The 23,762-nt window shown below is 34.5% G+C and overlaps 1 protein-coding gene and 1 long non-coding RNA gene across 5 annotated transcripts in view; one reads left to right on the forward strand and one right to left on the reverse strand.

Moving 5' to 3' along the window:
* Positions 1-23,762, reverse strand: part of CEP350 (centrosomal protein 350) — a 145,928-nt gene that overhangs the window by 35,065 nt on the left and 87,101 nt on the right. For all 3 annotated transcript variants that reach the window (XM_029935266.1, XM_029935267.1, XM_029935265.1), the window contains 4 exons: positions 19,172-19,318; positions 15,691-15,848; positions 7,369-7,568; positions 1,664-1,875 (listed from right to left, as the gene is read on the reverse strand). In XM_029935266.1, the coding sequence (XP_029791126.1) occupies positions 1,664-1,875; positions 7,369-7,568; positions 15,691-15,848; positions 19,172-19,318 (717 nt within the window). The remainder of the gene's footprint in view (positions 1-1,663; positions 1,876-7,368; positions 7,569-15,690; positions 15,849-19,171; positions 19,319-23,762) is intronic.
* The window catches only part of LOC115288186, a 68,822-nt gene that overhangs the window by 14,817 nt on the left and 30,243 nt on the right, over positions 1-23,762 (forward strand). The window contains exon 2 of one of the 2 annotated variants that reach the window (XR_003906852.1): positions 17,593-17,820. The exons of the other annotated variant lie outside the window; for it this stretch is intronic. This is a non-coding gene — a long non-coding RNA (uncharacterized LOC115288186). The remainder of the gene's footprint in view (positions 1-17,592; positions 17,821-23,762) is intronic. 2 annotated transcript variants of the gene reach the window in all.

Genomic DNA, 23,762 nt, shown 5'->3' on the forward strand with positions numbered 1-23,762 from the left:
GCCATCCAGGTGCCCCAAATATAAAAATCACTTTAAGACACACTAGTTTTAGTTCTTTGACATACTTGCTTGTCAGGAAAAAAACTAATTTTTAGTGTTTGACCAGGTGAAGGCCTATTTTGAATCTCAATAATAATGCTAGGTAGGATTTACTCAACTCACAGAAAGTAATATTAAGATTGTGTCAAGAAGCATAGTTTGGTTGTAAATTTCATGCTATGTTTATGTATACAAGCCTGTTTTCATATCATAACTAAGAATTTGCTATCATAATTTAATTAGAAGCCTTTTATAATCTAAAAACTGTTTTCCAGTATGTGCCCAAGGCATTGGACTATTTTGCAACACAACACAGAACAGGTTCTTCATTGGATCACTGGATAAAAAATGTTTTTCCTCAAGTCTTTCAGGTGCCGTAACACACACAAATCTGACTGATTTTTCAATAGGGGAAATGTAATTCATTCTTCATATCCACAGTGAAATGAAGATTCCACCAAAAGATACCCCATTTTGAAATTAAATGGATTCATTTTTTTTAGATATAGACTTTAACAAAGTTTGTTAACTTAATATTTTAATTCCTTTGTATACTTTATAAAATCAAATTTAAAAAGACAAACAGTTAAGTTTCTAAGCTTAAGTTTTTATCAGATAGTTTTTAAAAATTTTTTAGTTATTTAGTTTGAGAGGGGAGGGGGGAGGGGCTGGAGACAGGGAGAGAGAGAATCCCAGGCAGGCTCTGTGCTGTCAGGACAGAGCTCAATAGGACTTGATTCCACAAACTGTGAGATCATGACCTGAACCAAAATCAAGAGCTGGACACTTAACCGACTGAGCCACCCAGACACCCTTATCAGTTTTTTGTTTTTTTTTTTTTAATGAAATACAGAATTAAGGACAATGTGGAAAACCTTATTCTAGAAGTGAACATTATTCTAATTCAGAGTCAATATCCATTTCGGATCTGCTTTAAAGAAATGAAACCATTACTTTTATAAAACTGATTTGAGTTATAAGGGCAGCTCTTAACTAAATTATAGAAAAGGCACAATGATATGCTTTAAGATCTTACTGTTTCTATTATATGACAGAATACAGATTTTAATAAGAACTTGTATTGTCCCTAAGTGTTATCTATAAATTTAATTTAAACTTAAATTATCTTTTAAAGATTTTAGAAGTTCCTATCCCCTCAATATTAATAGACTTAGTAATAGCTAATTTTATAACTGCCACTAAGCTAAAATTTATATATTAATCTTCAGGAATCAATAAAAAGCTTTATTCCTGTTCAAATGTCATATACTGTATGTTACAGATAGGGGCAATAGTCAACGCTGTCATTAACTGCAAGAACAGAACTCTTAATAATATAACTTTAGGGGCGCCTGGGTGGCTCAGTCGGTTGAGCGTCCGACTTTGGCTCAGATCATCAATCTCTAGTCTGTGGGTTCAAGCCCTACATCGGGCTCTGTGCTGACAGCTCAGTGCCTGGAGCCTGCTTCAGATTCTGTGTCTCCCTCTCTCTCTGCCCCTCCCCAGCTCACTCTCTGTCTCTGTCTCTCAAAATAAAATAAAGACATTAAAAAAAAATTTTTTAATAATTTTCAGAAGGCTTTGGTCTAAAGAAGCATTAAGGAATAGATTTACATTAACTTACAAGTTTACCAGGAGAGGCTGAAGATTCCAGTTCCTGTGAACAAACCATGTCTTCTGTAAGCACACTGTGATCTGGACTGGCTGGCAGCTCCTGAACTATGGACTCGGATGGTATATATCCTACAGCAGGGCTGCCCAGTTCTTCCGGAATAGAGCTTTCACTGTGTAGGTGAGAGTACAAAGGTACTGGAGATTCTGCTTCCCTTGCGATTTCTACAAAGAGAAAGTAAAAAACAACAGAAGACCACAAGCTTGGTCAAAAGAAATTTTCAACTGCTACACTTTACATTTGCTTTTGCATAATTTAACTAATTGCATTTAGATACAATTTTAATCCCATCATTTAAGGAATCATATTACTATAAAATCTGTTTGTCTAAGTAAGAACTTTGGCTGACAGCAAACTGAAGGAGAAATCTATAATGATATAATCAGCAGTGACAGTGACTGACAACCTAAGTGATTAGGAAGCAATGACAACTCATATACTCATTTAGGAAGGTAAGTTGGTCCAACCACTTTGAAAACAATTTGGCAATATTTGGAAAAGATGAAAATACTCTATGATCTATCAGTTGCACACCTAGGTATACATCCTAGAGAAATCTTGCATATATATATATAGCAGGAGAAATGTACATGGTTATAAAACACAAATGTCTACTGATAGTAAAATGAATAAACTGTGTCATATTTAGCCAAGAAAATGTAACATAGCAACAATAACGAATGAACTAGAGCTGCAGGATTGATGGAGATATACAGTGAATTTTATTTAGTGCTTCCAGAATTTTTAGCACTATCTTGTCTCTGGAATTTCCTATTCATTATAACCCTTGCTCTTTCTAAGAAAACAAATATGTTTGACACTAAACAGAAAAATCTTGACATTATACTTATATAATTTTAAGAATTTACATTGCTTCCCTTCTTTATCTCTATAGACATAATGCCCCAGAAGAATTAGATTTTACCATATTTTGCGTCAGTACTGCTAACATTTGATAAACTCAATTCTAAAAGCCTTGCTTAAGATTCTGGGTCTGAAATCTGTAAAATAAACTTATTTAACATAAGAAATACCTTGAATAGCATGGGTTTGACCTGCCCAAGTCCATTTATATGTGCATTTTTAAAAATGCAGTACAGTATTATAAATGTATTTTCCTTATGATGTTTTAAAATACATTTTCTCTATCTTATTTTAAGAATAATACTCTAATATATTATATACTATATAATACATATAACATATAAAATATGGGCTAATCGACTGTTTATGTTATCAGTAAGGCTTCTGATTAGCAGTAAGGAAAGTTTTCGGGGAGTCAAAAGTTACACATGAATTTTCAACTATGTGTAGGTTGGCGCCCTTAATCCCTATGGCATTTAGGGTCAACTCTATTTTTTCTTTTGTTTATGTTACTTTACCTTATTAAACAGTTAAACTATTCATAGGCAGTATTTGATGAGATTTAAATTGCACTAAAATTACCTTTGTCTTACCACATTTACCTAATAACACTTCTTCCATGATTAAGTAGCCAACAGTTCTAAAAAATGAAAGAGCTGAACGTGAAAAACATTGCTCTAAGATAGCAGTTAAACATTTCGGCCTCAGGACATCTTTTCACTCTGAAAACTAACTGAAGACCACAAAAAGCTTTTTCTGTGGTGACAGATATGGTTATATCAATATTTATCACACTAGAAGTTAAAATGGAAAAATATTTAAAATATTTAAAAGCAAATGGTAAACCTATATGTTAATATAAATGACATTTACTAAAATTTAAAATAACTACATTTTTCCAAAAAGGGGGCTTAGTTGAGAGGGATTGTTTTACAGTCTTTAAAATAGCTATAAGGTCTGGCTTAACAGAGACAGTTGGAATCTCATTTCTGCTTCTGTCTGCAATCTGGCTATCTGTTGTTTGGGTTGAAACATACGCAGGAAATCTGGCCTCTCAAAGAATATATGTAATTAGAAAAGGGAAGAGTATTCTAACAGTCTGTACAGATAATTGTGAGTATTCTTTTTTGATGCTACACTGAAACTCAACTATTGGTAGTTCCTTACACTTTAGCTGTAATGTAGAATCTAAAACCATATCAATAAATTTTTTATGATCTGTTACATTAAAATCCTTTGGTCAACTCTCCACTTCCGATGGATTTTTTTTTACCCATGCATGATTCTCTAAATCATCATTGGTCATTTGGAAAACACTAGTTCACTGAGTTATCAGATCTTCTCAATGTTGACACATTTTATCACGCAATATGAAAAGATGACTCTGATTAATATCATCACCCATCAAATCAGGAACATCTTTTAAGTATTAGAAAGCTGTCCAGCTCAAGATAGGGCAAACAGCACTTCTAAAATCCTAAATTTTTGCTTAAAAGCTTAAATTTTCTCACTGGCAATAAATGTAGCCCTTGTTTCCTTAGAACAAAGTTGCTTCTTTTATTTTTGAGAAACTACCAAATACACAAGTATAAATAAGCACAGTTTTTTAGACATTTAAGTAAAAATGGTACTCCATTTTTGGCTAGTTCAGTATGCATTTCCAACTGCATTAGGTGCTCTTCTTCAAGGCCACCACCAACCCTCAGCACATGTGAGTGCTTCAATGCATATTTCCTATTTTGTCACACAAAATATAAAAAGATATGTACCCAAAGGTTGAGATTCAACAAAATTAGTATTTGTAAGTGCTAATTTCAGAGCATTCTTACATCAAACTGGCATGTTATCGTTAGTACAAAGTGGTGAAGAATACAATGACTACTAATAACAGTTTGGCCCCACTGTCTTGATTCATGCTAAGGTGTCAGCAATTTTACCCACCCTTATTTTTGCTATATCAGTGTAATGTCAACACGGTGAAAAAGGCAAACAACACATTAGTATGATTATAAAAAGAATTTTGGCCCCTATGTCCTCTGAAAGGATCTTAGAGACCCCCCCAGCGTTTCATGGGCCATATTTTAAGAACCACTGCCCTAGGATTCATACCTGGGAATAGAACCACTGAACTGTAGGATACGTGTATCTCACTTTTATTATTTTATCAATTTTTTACATTTTTAAAATTTTGTTTATTTTTGAAAGATAGAGAGACAGAGTGTGAGCTGGGGAAGGGCAGAGAGAGGAGACACAGACTCAGAAGCAGGCTCCAGGCTCTGAGCTGTCAGCACAGAGACCGAGGTGAGGCTTGAACTCACGAACCAGGAGATCATGACCTGGGTGGAAGTTGGCTGCTTAACTGACTGAGCCACCCAGACCCCTTATCAATTATTTTTAATGCCTCTCTTATTCAACCTGATTTTCAGACTAGGTTTAACAATTAATACACCAGCAGTTCCTTGTTCCACCTACATACCAACAGGCTTGATGGGTATTGTGAATGAGCTGCATGATGGCCCTGGAAAAGACATGTCCATGTCTTAACTCCCAGGACCTGCGAATGCAATTCTTTTTGGAAAAAAGGGTCCTTGCAGATGTAATTAAGGATCTCATGATGAGATCATCCTGAATCATTTGGGTAGGCCCTAAATCCACTGACAAGTTTCCTTATGAGACAATAGGAGCAGATAGACATGGAGAAGATGGTGTGAGACTGGAGTCAGGCAGACACAAGAAATACCAACAACACAGCCACAAGCTGGAAGAAGGAAGGAAAGAACTATTCCCTGGATCCTTCACAGGGAGCACAGGGCTGCCAACACCTTGCTTTTACACTTCTGGCCCTTAGAAGGGAGAGAATAAAACATTTTTTTAAGCTACTAAATTTGTGGTATTTGTTCCAGCAGCCTTAGGAAGAGAAACAGTATTTCTCTATGGTTTTTATGTCCTGATTACTGATAAATGTGACATCTTTTCAGATGTTTATTGATGATTTGGAGTTCTTCATTTGTGAATTATCCACATTTTTTAAATGTGGTTGTCATTTTATTTTTGATTCACAGGAGTAGTCTGGATGTTCCACTATTCCTTTGTCAGTCCTATGTGTTGCAAATATCTTCTTTTAGTTTGTTGTTTTCTTTATTGTGTTTTAATGAACAGAAATTCTTAATTTATTGAAGTCAAAGGTATTGATATTTCCCTTTATGGTTTTGCTTTGTATGACCTATTAAATAAATCTTTTCCTCCCCTTGATATCATATAAATATTCCCTTTTACAGTCTAAAAGTTTCATAATTCTAATTCTTACATTTAAGCCTTTTTTAAAAATTTAAAAAATTTTTTACCCTTCAGCTGGATCTTTCTATATTGTCAATGTAGGGATCCAATTTCATTTTTTCCTGTCCTCCAAACTTATTGGAGAGTCCCTCCTTCCTTCACTGCTCTGCAGTTATCTGTGTCAGAAGTTAATTTTCCACATCTGCATGGGTCTTTTTCTATTTGTCTATCTCTGTACAAATAATCCCATTTTAATTATTAAATGTTTACAAGTTTTGGTATCTGGTAATGCAAGTTCTACATTTTGTGGTTCTTCTATAGCAGTGTCTTTGCTTTTTGGTCCTTTGTTCTTTCATACACATTGTAAAATGAGCCTGTCAAACCCTAGGAAGAAATCTTGCTGCACTTCTGATTTAAATTGCCTTGAATCTACAAAAAAAGTTTAGGCAGAATGAACATCTTGAATAATACTGAATCTATGAGAATGGAAAAGCTTTCTATTTATTTTGGTTTTCTGTAATGTCTTCTAATAAAATTCTAAAGTTTTCTCCATAAAGATCTTACATATATTTTGTTAAATTTATTCCTAGTATTTCATGATTTTTATTTCTATGATAAATAGTATCTCTTTTAAAAATTAAGTTTTCTAGGGGCACCTGGGTGGCTCAGTCAGTTAAGCATCTGACTCTTGATTTTGGCTCAGGTCATGATCTCATAGCTGTTGGACTGAGCCCTGCATCAGGCTCTGTGCTGAGCCTGGAGCTTCCTTGGGATTCTCTCTCCTCTCTCTCTCTGCCCCTCCCTCACTTGCACTCTGTCTCAAAATAAATAAACAAACATTTTTAAATTAGATTTTTCTAACCAATTTCCTGCTGGTCTATAGACGTCTAACTGAATTTTCTTTATGAATTTAGCAACCATGATAAATTCACTTGTTAAATGGTGGATTTTCTATAATAATAAGTTTTGCTTCTTCCTTTCCCTCCTTAGGTGAAATAGAAGCATCTTTGTCTTACTTCCAAATTTAAAGGGAACGTTTTCTATGTTTTATCATTAAGAGCAGTATCTTGTTGTAGGTTTGGTTTTCCATTTTTGTTAATAGATACCCTAGATCACATAAAGAAAGTTCCCTTCTATTGCTATTTTGTTCTAAAATTTGTTTTATTTGAAATGCCTTTTGGATTTTATCAAGTACCTTTTCGAAATCCATTGAGATGTCATGTAATTTTTCTCCTTTCATCTGTTAAAGTAATTTGCCATTTCTTAGGATGTGTTAAACCCCACTTGGCCATGGAATAACCCATTTCCATTTCACAGAATTCACCCATTTCTTCTCAGTTTTTAGACATGTTAGCATAAAGTCCTTCACAATAGTCTCATAATTCCCAGGCCTGAGGCGTTTGCAGTTGTATGGCTTCTTCACATTTAATCATTCACCTTTCTTAAAAATAATGAAGTAAATATTCCCATTACATTAGGCTTGGGTTTGCAGAATGAATGGAGTTAGTATTTATTACCTTTCTGTTCTGTTCTCTGGTCCTCAATTTCTTTCTTTGGAGTTTTGGGTTTTATTAATTCTTTGTCCCAGGCAGCCAGAGCTTGTTTTTCCATCTGACGAATTTCTGCTTCCTCCGCATCCAAACGTCGCTTCCATTCCAGCAACTCCTCCGCGTGTTGTCGCCGTTGCATTAGTTTTTGCTCTCGCTTTGTCAGAAACCTATGGTCACACCACGAGGAATGGTAAGAGAACAAATCTATGGACAGAAACCACTCAGAGCTCTATACCTCTCACTGCCTTCTCAACAGGCTGTATAAAAACAGCACATTCATGCTACTCCTCCGAAAAAGCTTTGAAATAATAGATGTTTTGATGAATCACTCAGAAAAGGCGAGAATTTATGTTTTACTTCTTGTTGTTTGGAAAGATTAGCAAAGGGAAAAATGGTGGCAAATTCAGAAAAGAAAATCTTCAGAATATCTGGACAACCATGACTGATAATCTTGAAATTACATATTCACTTCTCACAGGTGATTCTTTTTCATAACAGAAGATATAAGAAATTTATAATGAAGGCTCAGACCAGAAAACACACAAACCCAAAATAACAAAGACCAAAAACAACAACAAAAAACAAATCTCAAAGCCCCCAAACAAGCAAACAAAGAAAAAAACATGTTCATGTCCCTTTCTTTTACTTTCAAATTCAGTCTGGTTTTATTTCAGGTATCACTCACTCTACCCCTCTTCGGTTCCCATTGCCTAAGAGATGCAATGTCAGGTGATAATTATGGAGAGAACACTGAGCAGTCAGATGCCTTATGAATATGAACATAACTTTATTTACTTGAGTAAAAGGATGCAACAAATGCCTCAAATTTCTCAATTTAACCCCATCTCTGAAACTGAATAGCCCGATATATTGTAGTTCCAAAGGATTAAGAGAAATTGGTGATTTAGGGAAAAGTTATCTGAGTAGTTAAAAAGCTACTATTAAACTCTCTTCAAATGTAGATGCCACAGCTAAATAAAAGGTGGGCTGCTCATGTTACTGGTGTTAGATCTGTACTGGTAGCTAACCAACAAAAATGCATTCACACATCCAACAAACACTTAATAAAAAGCACAAAAACTGTCATTCTACTTCTTGAACAATCAGCATGTCAAATTAATGTGGAAACAAAAAGGTACCATCTATAGGACACTTGACAAGAAGCTTCCAGGCCGTTAAGAAAAAAAAAGAAAAAGAAAAAAAAGCAAACAAAACAAACAAAAAGAACAGAGCATGCTCTATCAAAGAGTGCACTGAAAAAGGTGCAAAGTTACCTGACCAACTGGTTGTAGATATACAGCTGGAATTTGGGATGAAGGTTGGGAAAACAGACACTGAGAGAGGCCCAGTGGTGAGACGTAAAGACAGAGAAGAAGTAGTGAACAGGAGAGCAGTGTCTACAAAATAAGGAGGAAGATTTTAAAACCAAGGGATCAAGAGGCAGAAGAGTGAGAAAGGGAAAGCATAAGAGCTGCGTGGAGACCTTTTAATACGCTTCCTGAATAACATTATAAGCTACTCCATTAAAGTAAGTGTTATACTCTGTGTGACACATAAAACATGTTCTATTATAGGTCTTACCAGTGATTGCTCCTCAGATGCTTCTTAACCATACCTATAATTTCAGGTAAATTTACTTGTTTGTGAGTAAAGTAATGAGAAGTACAATGTGGAGCTAAATAAGTTTTCCCATAAACTTTAACACAGAGTACAACTATGGTGTGAACCTAATACATCCACAATTATACATACATATGTAGTCCTGAGCAAATGATTTTTATATCTGTACCCTGTCATATATTTTAAGATTAAAATTAAATAAAATGCACTGTATTTGCCTTATGTAACCTTACCATCATGATCTAGCTTGAAAATAGTAATTTGGAAAATAAATTTATAGTAAAAATGCCTTGTTCACCTCTACCATATAAAACTTACTATTCAGAGAAACTACTGGAGGTATCTTGCTTTATATTTAACAAAGGCCTACTTAATAAGATTGAAATATCATATCCATTCTATAAAATATAAGAATGCATAATTAAGAATAACCTAAGCTTGTTGCAATAAATACTCCCAGCAGCAAATAAATAAATAAATAAATAAATAAATAAATAAATATTTAAATAAATAAAATCATGCTGTGGACAGCTCAATCATAAGGTTAAAGGTAAGAAGAAAATTTCATATGTTAGAGTTATAACAATAGAAAAAACCCACTAGTTTCTCTTCTTTTTAAATAATAAACACATCATTTATATAAATATATACATATATATAAGCATATAGATATTCGAAAGGATAACTGAGTCTAGTACTAGTTTGAAAGGTCTCTCTCTTTGACAGAGCACGCTCCTGTTCACATGCACACAACAATAACCTATAGATCAAGGCAACACTTTTTGCCTCGGAAGGGCAAGGAATAATATCAGTATGTCACAGAAGTGAGAAAATCTAGGTATAAACCCAGCCACTCATTTGGATTTTAAAAGTATGTAGAGTTTTGCTTACACATATATCTTTAAATAACAGACTATTTCAATGTCTGTTCCCCACATACAACTTAGTATTTCACCTCCCCTTCGTTTACTTGTATATGTACACACACACATACATACACGTTTATATCTGGATTGCCTTGATTTTCTGCACTGACATTCAAGTAAAAACAATTTTGTCAAATTTTAATAAGACACTGCAATCTTCCTTGCCATTCTTTATGAATGTATAATAAACTTATTTTGATGCTAATTATCAAAATACGCAAAAACAAATTACTCGGCAAAAGGTCCAAAAAAATCTATTCATAATATTTAAATGTCACCCACCCTCTTAAGTACAAAACTGCTAAATGCATGCATGACCTAGTACAAAAAGTAGAAAAATATTGAAACATGTAAAATGAACTGTAGAGGAGATACAATTTAAATTTGTCCAGCCCAATACAGAGAATAATAATTTTCTCTATTATAACAAATGCTGACCATTTATTTTTCATTTATAAGGATTAAGCATATTCAAAAGCTCTAGGTTAGGACTGAACGAGGAAGAAAATAGCTAACTGAAAAAGGGAAGAAAATAGTTTAAGATATAGTGTAAGAAACGTTTAACTTAAAGGTAAAACTTCTTCCCAGAAACATACGTTCCTTATTTAATATATGTATATTCTAGAAATAGTGTCCTTTAAAAGCTACATAAAATGAAGTTGAAATAAAAGAAGCAGTACTTCACACTAGAGTTAATAATCCCGCAAGATGCTGCACAAAGAAGAAATGAAATTTGTAAATGACAGAGACATAAATGCCTACTAACAGAAAATGCTGCTAAAATGCTTTACGGTTGGTGTCAAGGCCTCCTGCAGCAAGGCTTCTGATGGGCAACAGAATATTGGACTGGGGACAATTAGATATAAAATATTCAATCTAGTATGTAAATCATTATGTTCTTATAACATTTAATCTTAAGAAATTCATGAGTAATTAGTTTTTTTAAAGTCAGACTTTCACACTCTAAACCCTGTAGATATACAGATAAACAGCCACTTGAACACTTTTCCAATTTAAACAAACTCTACTGTGAAGGGTCAATTTCTACAGAGATAGGTTTTTTTTTTTAATAGCTTATTGTCACATTGGTTTCAGGATAACACCCAGTGCTCTTCCCCACAAGTGCCCTCCTCCATCACCACCACCTCTTCTCCCCCTCCCACTCCCCCTTCAACCCTCGATTCCTTTTCAGCATTCAATAGTCTCTCAAGTTTTGCGTCCCTCTCTCTCCCCAGCTCTTTCCCTCTTCCCCTCCCCATGGTCCTCCACTAGGTTTCTACAGAGATAGCTTTAAGTCATCACTGTAGTTTTTCTTTTTCTAAACTATGAGGTTGGAAGCAGATATGCTAACTTTAACTCTGGCTGGCTGGTATCCAGAAAACAGAGTTCCAGCCCTGCCACTAACGCAATGTGTGCGATGTGAGACAAATGACTTCTGTCCATGGCCTCAATTTCTCCCTGTGAAACGAAGGGACTATACTAGAGGACTTCCCTAAGAGACCATTTAGTTCCAGCAATTTATAATTCTTTCTCCAAGTACCGCCTCACATATACTGCTATGTCATGTGACATAAATGAGAACCTTTTCCCCCCACTGTGCTTATACAACTGTAGGTGATGTTTCAACAGATTATAAAACCACGCTATAATTTGAAAGAGTAAAACTACAATGTAAATTTTAAGTGAAATTTTGAGTTGTAAAATCATTTGACTCTGAAAAATATTAAATAAAACAAACTAAAGCCTAATACTTTAAATCATTTTTAAATTGTTTCTGGACCCCAAATTAATTCTAAATTATAATAAGTAAAAATAAAACAGTGTTTTAAATATTAAAATGAATTAATTCTTCAAGTCTTTAAGCATTTTTAGTGATATGAGGAATATGAAGATATGGAGTACTGCCAAAAGAAAATGAAGTCTTTTATTTTCTCTCAAGCAAAATTTATTCTATTACTTAAAACTGCCCAATAATTTGCATATACTTAAATAAACAAAATGAAGGCATATTATTCCTAACCTAGGAATAAAGAAAATAAAAACCATTATCAGACTATCAGGATTTATTCAGTCTAGATCTAACCTTCTCTAAGAAAATTCTATTTCTAATTTAAGGCAATGATGTTTAATACACTTTTTAGAATTCTAATGAAAAGTTCTTCTTTAATGGAATATCAAAAGTCTTCCTTGCAAATTCTTAACTTTTTAAACTCAGCAGATTAATGGTGAAGATGTTAATACTGAACAGGTACTACCACAAATATTTTTTAGACAGAGCTGTCATACAATATTTATCTGTTTAACCTTATCATTATTTAAAACCAAGTACGTAAATTTGCTCCTTTAATGGTTTCTAAGCTAACTGGGAATATTTTAAAATATTTAAAGTGAATGTTTCAGAAGTTCTGACTTCATTTTTCCATGCTAACTTGATCAAACCAAACTATAACTATGTTTGTGGGATTTTTTTTTTTTTTTTTTTTTTTGCTTCTTCTTATGCTATACTTACTAACTCAAAAGTACATTTAACTCGGAACACTCATCCATGAAAATTGCTTTGATGTATTTTTTTCCAGTTAAAATTTCTTCCTCCTCTGAATTTCTGAGCAATTAATTTCTATATATTTCTCTAAAGGAATCAACACTTCTTCTTTTTCCATCTAGACCATATACTCTTTAAGAGCAAGGTTTATGTTTGATTCACCTTTGCATCTCTCAGAACCTAGCACATGAACACATTTTCCAATAAATAATTGCTAAGAATAATTATATATTTAGTAAACAACATAAAAGAACAGCTGTTATTAATGAAAGAGAAAATACACCGTGTCCTATTTTAACACTTGAAGAGAAACCCATTATTTTTATTTGCTCAGTAAAAAATTTTCCTGAAATGGAACTGGCAAATTAACAGAAGTCAATGGCATTGTGTTTTCTTCATGAATATATGTTTCAGGACTATAGGCAATGCACTTATGTTGTAAATAATGCCCCTCACAGTAATAACCAAAATTCAGATTTCAGTTACCAACAGTACCAAAAAGACTGAGAGCTATTCACTCTGTCGCTTCTGAAACATATATTCATTATTACAAATCTTTTTCACAACTTAAATTTCTTTTGCTTTTCACTATATTGAGAAACGGAAATAATTTATATAATGTCAGATGAATAAAAAGGTCAGGAAAAGCCATAAATTAGAAATACATATTTTAATAAAGGCATTGCTGTCTCAGTGAAAGATTAAAGAAGGAAATCTTTCACTGTAGCCAAGAATAGTTTGATTGCTTCAGAGAAATATTCGTCACAGGATCAGAGTTCAGAGGGTTAATTAACATAAGCACTGGTAAACAGCGAAAAAGTAAGTTAGCTAAACTTACTGAAGAAGGAATACTTTTTGACAGGTGTTTTATATCAATAAAATAGTAATCTTTTGGAAGACTGCCTTTGCAAATAATTGTGCCTAGTAGCAAAGGCGCAAATGATTTTGCTGACTATAAAATTCACTCATTCTATTTACTGGCATTTCTTTACTGACATTCCAGTATTGTTGGGATGCCTGCATGGCTCACTATTGTTGAAAGAGATCTCATTGTAAAGTTCTAGTGATCTGAATGGGATATAAAAACAGTTTTCACATTATGTTGTTCTAGAAATCAAAAAACATTGCCTAACAATAATCTTCCTTTATAGGTCATCACTATTTTTGAAAAAATACTCCAGTTCATCCTCAAATTCTAGCACCATCATTAAACAGGAAAACTAAATCCTTTGCCACCACTGTCCTTACTCCATCCCTACCTGCAAACACAACTGCATTGCTTCAAAAACACATCAAGTCACTGAATCCTTCAAGGCCTATTTCTTTGAATTTCTCAAATGGTTACTATAGTAGCTGACAAGGAAGAGAGAACAATAATACAAAAATTCTATGTGTTTAATATTTTGGAGTCTGAGAAAATAATTAACAAAACTCAGAATAAAATCAATAAATTCAACCTTGAATTTATTTAGAAGTTTTACAGCTTAATCAAATCTGAAATAAGCATTACATGCACTGACTCATAAACAGACTAGGATTAGCAGTTTCTTCTTCTGGATTAAAATTATTAGAATATTTTTCATAAAGACCAGCAATGAGGATCCTACTAATACAGATGAGCAAGGGATCAATGAAGAAATTACTCCTAAAGCTGTCTTTCCTCCAACATTTACCAAAGACATTTGGAGGCATATATAAAATGTCAGGTTAGCTACCAAAATTCACAAGACAGAGAATTCTGAATTCAAATATCTCTGAAGCAAAACAGTATGCCTGCAGGCTTTGGGAAATTTTATTAGGAAAGGAAGAAAGCATCTTTAGTCTACATTTCAATACATTCCTATATGAAAAAGGTCTTATTCATCAGTCTATCCCATGGAATTATCCAAAAGGAAAACTTGCACATTTGTAATTATTTGGTTTTACCTCTATGGGTTTATTTTTTAATTTGTATTTATTTTTGAAAACTTATTTTCATAACAAACTTAGGTATTTTAAAGTTATGAAATGCAATTTAAGCAATAAAGTGCCAACATGTAACATTATACCTATGGTAAATAATGTTTGATTTACAACTGCTCAAGAACTAATAAACTCATAGGTTGATGTTACATATAAATACATAGTATTATTAAATCTGGTGATGTGTGGTACACTGACAAAGGATAGCAATACAACTTAAGTTCAATCTGTGGTTCAAATTGTTCACAAAATAAAAGTCAACAAAAAATGTTAAAGGGTCTTTCATATTTAAAGAAGGCAGAAATTATTATAAAGTCAAGTCCACAAATAGCAACTTGACAAGCATATTTAATTAAATGTACATCCAGAAGAGTAAATGCTGATGTACATGTAACCTCATACAGTCAATGTTGACACACAACTGAGCTCCATTTAAGTAGAAATAGCATTCTTTTTTTTTTTAATTTTTTTTAATGTTTTATTTATTTTTGAGACAGAGAGAGACAGAACATGAGTGGGAGGGGCACAGAGAGAGAGGGAGACACAGAATCTGAAGCAGGCTCCAGGCTCTGAGCTAGCTGTCAGCATGGAGCCGGATGTGGGGCTCGAACCCACCAACGTGAAATCATGACCTGAGCCAAAGTCGGAGGCTCAACCAACTGAGCCACTCAGGCGCCCCGTGAAATAGCATTCTTTAAAGAGCTTCTGAAAAAAATACTTGGAAATGTTTTAGAAGAATGGTAGACTGCCAAATCATTTAACTTCCCAGGAGAATTTCAGCTTTTCTGGTTTCAACTAACAATCCACACCTACCCACAGGTTAAGATTTTTACTTGGCCTAAGCCCAAGAGCAGTCAGAGAGCCGCTGCATGGGATCCCAGGGTGTATCAGGAACTGCTTTCCCAAGTCAGTAGACCTAGCCACCGATTTCAGAGAAGATATAAATTTCACATTTACTTTTACCTTTTCATGAAAGAAAGATGGAAGCATTGTCATGGGTATACATGCAATCACTATGTTGGTTTTTAAAATAAGAAACCTGACTGCTTTAAAAACAAGAAAATTTGTTTTATAATAAGATCAATAGTCAACTGACTTCTAGGTTGACTTAATAATTCTGCTAAAATGCTACTGAATTCATAGGTTATTTTTTATCAACCTAATCTAATGAAGTACATTAAAGACATTTGTTGCTATCACTTTCAATGTGAACAGGAGATATTTATAAAAATGAATTACTTTTCATCCATGCGGCTTCTCATTTTTTTCAGTTTCTGCATAATGCTGCTAGTCTCACTGCTGGAGATTGAAATGGGGGAGGGGCTGCGGGTCTCCAAGTCAGTTGGGCCAGGACTGGCTGCCTTGTTATCCTTTGTATCATCGTCACTATGAGAGTCCTGTAAACAAAAGAGGGTAAAATTTTACAATTTTACTGGAATTTAAGATCTCAAAGTGATCTTAAACACTGTTATTTCAAAATAATGTTTATCCTCAAAATCATATTTATAAAATAGTTGAAATAAAGGAATTATTTAAAAGACAAGGTTGTATCACACATTTGAAAATGGCTAAAATACAGATTTTGTTATGTATATCTAACCTATACTTATATATAATCACAAAGTATAATTTCCTTAAAAGATGTGAAAAAAACCCCAAAAATCTTCTGTTGCTAGCAATCTAGTATCTGTCCTAGTTTCTTTTATTTACTTATTTTTTAATGTTTATTTATTTTTGAGAGAGAGAGAGACAGAGACAGAGCATGAATGGGGCAGGGCACCGCCCTCCCACAGAGAGAGGGGAAGACACAGAATCCAAAGCAGACTCCAGACTCTGAGCTGTAAGCACAGAAACCGGCACAGGACTTGAACCCACGAACTGCTAGATCATGATCTGAGCTGAAGTCAGACGCTTCACCGACTGAGCCAGGCGCCCCTGTCCTAATTTCTTTTAAATTGAACCCACTCACAAGGAACACTATAACTATTTATATGTATGGACAAAAGCATGAAGGAACACATAATTTATTTTAATAATACTGAGGGGTGGATCTGTTTCCTTTCCATTTCTAATGAAAAAAGCAGTATTTTCTCAAATTAAAAAGTTTATAATAAAAGAATTTAGAAAAACTGGGTTTTTAAAAAAATGTTTATTCTGAGAGGGAGAAAGGAGTGTGTGTGAGCAGGTGGGGAGGGGCAGAGAGAGAGAGAAAGAGAAAGAATCCCAAGCAGTCTCTGTGCTGTGAGTGTGGATTTCAATGAGGGACTTGATCCCACAAACCTTGAGATCATGACCTGAACCAAAATCAAGAGTCGGGATACTCACCCAGCTGAGCCAGCCCGGTGGCCCTAGAACTACTTACTGGTTTGATGGGTTATTTCTCATGAACCAAAAATAACTTCATATGCTTAAGTAAGTCTTTCCCACAAATACTCATTTATTTTCAGAACTTTTCAGGAAGATGAGTAGGGATGATCATGGTTGTTTTTATTCTGTGAACAATACACACAGCAGAGTCCTTCTCCTTCCTAAATGATTCAGTCTAAAAGTCATTAGATGGAACAGAACAAGGCAGGGTCCAACAAGGCAGGTGGAGGTGAATAAGGTGTCCTGAATGGAGTGAGATGAAGAGGGCGTCAAACAGGAGGGTGGCCTGTGTACGAAATTAGAGCCCAAGGGGAACAATGTGGATGTCCACATGGACATCACGTGGACGTGGAAGCAGTCCTCTGTGGTATGTCACAACCCACGCAGAGAGAGGTAGCACTCCCACAGAGAAGAGTGCAAAGAGGGTAAGGAGAGAACAGAGCAAGGGCAAGGAGACAGGAGAACAACTTGACTTGGGAGTCAGAATCCAGGGGCGGCAAGACGGCTATCCACATGGGGAAGGGGGTGGCAGTTACGGCGATGGGTTACACAGAATGATCCAACCGTTACCTGTAATAAGGAAAATGCTAACCAACTGTCTGTCAGAGAAGCAAATTTCAAAAGAAAGAAAACTAGAATGGAACCTTATGTCCTAGATTAGAAATGGAAGGATCACCATGAACTCATGATACATATATACGTCTATGTATAGAAATAAACATACATGCAAAATGTATATTTTTATTATATCTAATAAAAGTACATATTCTCTAGATTTGTTGCTTTTAGGAGGACCAAAACCTGAAAAGCAATGAGCACTGGTTTTTAAAGAAGTCTCCTCCTTGGACAAACGCTAATTCCAAGTCTGGGGCAGGGAAGGTACAAGATGACCAGGAGACATCTTCTTACAAGAAACATGGGAGTGCCTGAAGACTAATGGGGACATGTCAAAAGGCCACAGAAACTTGAAAAGAAACTTGAAATAGTCTGATTTGGGACAAAGTGAGTATCAAAACAAAGGACAGTAACAGATTTAACTGAGTAAAATAGGAATCTGTAAGTCTATATTGATGTAAATAAAATAATAAGTTTAATGAAAAACAAGAATTTTTCATGAGTCTCAAAGTAACTCATGCAGGGGCACCTGGTGGCTCGGTTGGTTGAATGCCAACTTTGGCTCAGGTCATGATCTCATGATTTGCGGGTTGGAAACCCACATCGGACTCTGTGCTGACAGCTCAGAGCCCAGAGTCTGCTTCAGACTGTGTCTCCCTCTCTTGCTGCCCCTCCCTCACCCACGCTCTCTCTCTCCCTCTCTCTCTTTCTCAAAAATAAAACATTAAAAATTTTTTTAATATTTAATAAAAATAAATAACTCATGCAAAGTATTTATTAATTACAAAGGGAAAGAAAGTAACTTTATAGTAAAGTCTGATAGCCACCACTTTAATCAAGTGATCAAGTCAACATCATCAGTAATGGGATAAATCAAAATCAGACACCAACTGACTGAATGCAAGGAGAACATAGCATCATGTCTGTGATATTCCAGCCAAAGATGCGCAACCTGAACCTAATTATGAGGAAGTATCAGACAAATCCAAGTTGAGAAACATTCTACAAAATAGAACTGGCATGTAATCTTCCAAAGTGTCAAGGTTATCGAGTCAAGTAACTTTTCCAGACTGAAGGAGACAACAGAGATGTGAGAACTTAATGCAATCTATGATTCTGAACTTACCTTTTCATATAAAGCACATTATTGTGACAGCTGGAGAACTATTTGACTTACAACTCAGGAAGACAGAGTTCTTTGTATAGAAATTTTCTATAAATTTGAGATTGTTTCAAAATTTAAAGTGTATTTTAAAAAATCAAAGCAGAAAATACTAGAGACTTTATTTAACAATACAGCTATCCAGTCTGGGTTTTCCAACACTATATCAGCACTTCACAGCATCCAAATTTTGCTTCTGTCTAAATACCTCCTTTGACTCCTGTATCACTGTATTAATATACGATACCTAAAATAAGTAACAAGAGCAAAAGTAATCATTCTCTTTAATTCTGAGGGATATATTTGGACTGCTAAGCAAGAACAAGGCGCTCTGTCCCAACTGAGGTTATAAATGGAAAACATTTTTCAATTATTACATGAACCATATGTCCCTTTCAAAACTTGAATACTCCTTGAGAAAAAAATTAAAACTCTCATTCTACATAAAGGCACATACATAGAACTTTATTCTAATTCCTTATGGTATCACAGTGCTAGAAAGAACATACCCATCACATGAGAAATTGAGGCAAGCAACATGAGGCAGAAAACAAATAGTAATTTCATGTAATTTACCAATTTATTCTCCCCTGCTGATTTCAGCTTCTCCTGTAATTTCATGGTGGTCTGTCGGATCCTCTCTATCTCCTCCTGCTGTTTAAGAATTAGTTGTCTTTCCTTCCGAGCTGCCTTATTGGCTTCCTGAAGACGTTTAATTTCCGCCTAAGGTTTAAAGAGGAGAGGGATTGAGATCTGGAGGACACAAGTCCAAAGTAATATATTAAGAAAGCCCAATCGTCACATATATCAATAATAAATACAGTATTTCAAGATAAAGTAATATTGAGGAATTTTTAAATAGTGAAGGAGGAAAAAAAGAGTCACATAACCCCATCATGCTAAAATAATTTAACATGATCCCGTAATTTTAAATAACTATTATTACAACAGACTGATAATTTCCTGTTCCCCTTTTAAAAAAACATTAAGATGCCCTCCACATTTTTCCATAGTGCTACTTGGTCTTTACACTTACTTGTTTAAGAGCTGTGTTACAAATAAAGTAGTGCATGGAACCATTATTCTACTGCTAAACCCAGGCCCCTTGTAATTTTTTTTTATCATCCCAAAGATTGCTTTCGTGCCATAACTGTTTCATACTATGGATTTGTTCTTTAGGAGAGATTCCAAAAGGTAAGAGAAACAAGTCAAAGAGGATGAATCATATAATGGCCCTTAAAATCATTTAAAGATTACTTTCAAAAAAGAGGTGCCACAAGAAAAATTTAAGATTTCATTGCACCAAACTCTCTCCACACAGGGTATTAAGTTTTCTGTTACTCATTTAAAAAGTAGGCAAAAGGTGATTTACTTCACTGTTAATAATTGTTAAAATTTAAGAGACTGTCTTTTTTTTCATAAATTTGTTTTAATCTGTCTTCCTGTCACATAATAAAGACAGGAACATTTGCACTTATAGTTTCTTTTAATCATATTTGATTTTTGGACATTATCTGAAAATTTAGAAAAGTACATAAAAATATGTAATTTCTAAAATCTCATATTAATAATTGTTAATATTCTATCCTATTTTATCATAGTCTTTATTTTATAAATAAAACATTATAGATAAATACAGGTATATATTCTTCCAGCATATTCTTTTAAAATTCTTCTACAAACATTTATACTTACCTGCAAAGAACATAACATTGTTTGGCTTACATTTTCAAATATTTTATAAATAATATCACACATTCATACTTTCAGGCTTGCTTTATTTGCCAGTCATTACTTTTGAGAGTTCTCTGGGTTGACTTATACCTAACGCTGCATAACACTGGAGGCATAGAATATTTCATGTACCCATTACCCCTAGGTTGGACAAAGCTGTTGCTTACTATTACAAACAGTACTACAATGAAGAGGCTTATATTTTCCGTCCCCTTGGGCACATGTATGAATTTCTCTGGAACAGTCCTTGAACTACGGTCCATGGACCATAGAGAGTTCCCAAGGTTCGTTCTTTCAGGGGACTCACAGGGTCAAACTATTTTCATAATAATAAGACATTATTTACCCTTATTTACTCTTGCTCTCTCATGAGTATACAATAACACTGTATGCATTTTAAAGAAAATAACTATATTTTCCAAAACAAAACAAAAAATTATGAAAAGAGTAGTATTTAGATTTTTCCAAATCTTTTAATTATCTGGCTTGATATATTTTTTTTAACATCATGCATTGGTCATTTGGAAAATGTCGCTTCAGTCAGTAATACAGATCTTCCTAATGTTGACATATTTCAGTATCAAAAAATCACATTCTTTCTTATTACCACAGATCTCAAAAGTTCTTTAGTATTAGGTGGTGGATAGAAATTTTCCAAAACAATGACTTAAACGTTTTGTAACATTTGTTTACCTTTCAGAGAGAGAGAGTGAAGCAGGGAGGGGAAGGGAAACAGGGAGACACAGAATCTGAAGCAGGCTCTAGGCTCTGAGCTGATGCGGGGCTCGAATTCACAAACCACAAGATCATTACTTGAGCCGAAGTAGGACACTTAACCGACAGAGCCACTAAGGCACTTCCAAAATAATGACTTCTACTTGAAAGTCTGAATTTTGTCCTTACCAACAAACACTGTCACTGGTGCTTTCTATAAAGTAACAGGCATACTTTGTTCATTTTTGAGAAAATGGCTGTCAAATACCCAAATCTGAATAAACACTATTTGTCTCTGAATAATTCTTTCAAGGAAAAATGATATTCCACAAAAAAAAAGTGGCTAGTTTAGCTTGCAATTGAAACAACTATACAAATGCCTTTCCTTGAGTTAAGCACTGTCCTCTGTTATCTAAAAAAAGTACTTACTTCTGGGCTTCCTATTTTTGTCACACAGAGTATGAAAATGACAAGTACTCAAAGGTCAACATTCAATAAAATTAACAATTTTTACTACTTACTTCAGTGAAACTCCTTTTGTTTGTTTTTAGCTGCAAGTGTGTGGCTATGACGTCACACACTTGAAATCATCATGAAAACTATGACGATTACTAGACATTTTGGTGCCCCTGCCCTGACTTGTGCTAAGGCACTAGCAGTTTTACGCACCATTGTTTTGGTGCCACTTAATATAAATGTCAACACAAAAAGGCACTATTGGGAAAACAGTTTTGACCTCCTGGATCCATGAAAGGGTATCAGAGATCTGAGAGTTCCATAGAGTACATTTTGAAAAACTGCTATTAGTTTAGGCTTGAGTTTCTGAACCAAGTAATGTATAAACTCACCCAATCCGAACTTAGAAGAACAAAGAAACTGTCTGAAGGGGATTCTTGGGGAAAACGGTCTGCTTTTCTTTTCAGAATGAGCCCTAATGTTGTACAAGTAAACCATTCACTTTAAGACGGTTAATGGTATGAATGAAATACTCTTTATTTTATGCTATGTGGATTTTTATCTCAAAAAAATGAATATAACATAGGAAAATATATTCTCTCTTTTTTGGATACCGCTGTACAAAGATATGTGGCCAAACTGGTTATAGCCATCTCACTACCAGTCAGAATAATTCTTATTGATACAACTGCAATAAACATCTTACTACATATATCCATGCAAGCTGGTGTTTTTATTTCTGTAGGGCAACTTTCCAGGAGTAGACAGTTGGATCAGAGTGGTTTTTGCACATTTACTTAAAAAACATTCTGAAGTACCATAAACATGATATGTAGAAAAATTTGTCACTCCAACACCAACCACTGGGATTGAACAGCTTGCCATATATGTTTCAAATCTGTTTCAAAAATATGTCATTATAGATAAAACTAAACACCTCAACCCCTTCTCCCATTCCCTCCCCAGGACTTGACCATTCTTATATGTACTTTTGATGTGTAACTTATACCATAAAACATATATTTCTGATTTGTATCTTAAAAAATTTACAAGAATAGTATCATACTGTACATATTCTTTTGCATCCTGCTTTTGTACAAAAGTCTTTTTGATAAGGATCTACTGCTATCACTATTCAACATGGTAGCCACAGCTACATGTAGCTATTTAAAATTAAATAATATTAAAATTTCAGTTTCTCAGCTGCACTAGTCTTGTTTTAAATACTCAAAAATTATGCGTGGCTAGTAGCTACTACATCAGACAGCACAGATATAGAACATCAATATCATTTCAGAAATCTCTACTGAACAGTACTGATACATGATACATTCATTTTCCTGCAGTACTGTACTTTCTGGCAGGAATATGCTTCATTTGATCCATTCTCTTAATGAAAACATTAAGCAGTTTCCATTTTCCCCTGTACACATGTGAAAGCATTTCTAGGATATATACCAAGACAGATCTGTTGAGTCCTAGATTGTATGTGCTATCAGTATAACTAGATACAGTCACACTGCTCTCAAAGTGGTTACACTAGTCACTACTCCCACAGGTACACAGACCTGAAGTGCCAAAACTGGAGACTTAAGAGGCTTCCAATGCAGTATCTCCTTCAGAGCATTTGCCTGTTCTTAAGCAGTACAGACAGAAGACTAAGGAGCCAGAAACCTATCAACAGCAGAGCAGAAATCCTCACAATCTCGTATGCTGCTAAAATAAGTTTACCTGGCTTTCTACTGAAATCCCTAGGGGGTTACAACCTAGGGTCACTGAAAAAGCAGAAGCAGATAGGCCTACAAACTCTGCAACCCAACACTAGCCCAGATCAGTCCCTGAATGGATTAAAGTGAACAGCTGAGCACTCTAACTACATGGCAGAGGAAAAAATAAGTCCTCTCTATGGGAAGATATCATCTGGAGCCTTTGCTGTTACTTACACAGTGTCCAGCATTTAATAAAAAATCACTAGACATACAAAGAAAAAGAATCATATGACAACAGAAAATAGAAAGAGAAAACAGTAGCAGACACACACACACACATATATGTAAAAATATTTAGTTAGCAGACAAGAAAATTAAAATGACTATGAATAATGTGTTCAAAAAATGTGGGAAAAGAAAAACTGATGAAAAGGTAAAATGTATAAAAAAGAGAAGAAAATAGATGTTAAAGAACTAAAAAAAATATGTGAAGAACATATCAGCTGATTTAATAGAACACATGACAGGACAGAAGATATATATATATATATATA

Source organism: Suricata suricatta, chromosome 3 (assembly GCF_006229205.1).
Source record: "Suricata suricatta isolate VVHF042 chromosome 3, meerkat_22Aug2017_6uvM2_HiC, whole genome shotgun sequence".
In the NCBI taxonomy this organism is placed as follows: Eukaryota; Metazoa; Chordata; class Mammalia; order Carnivora; family Herpestidae; genus Suricata; species Suricata suricatta.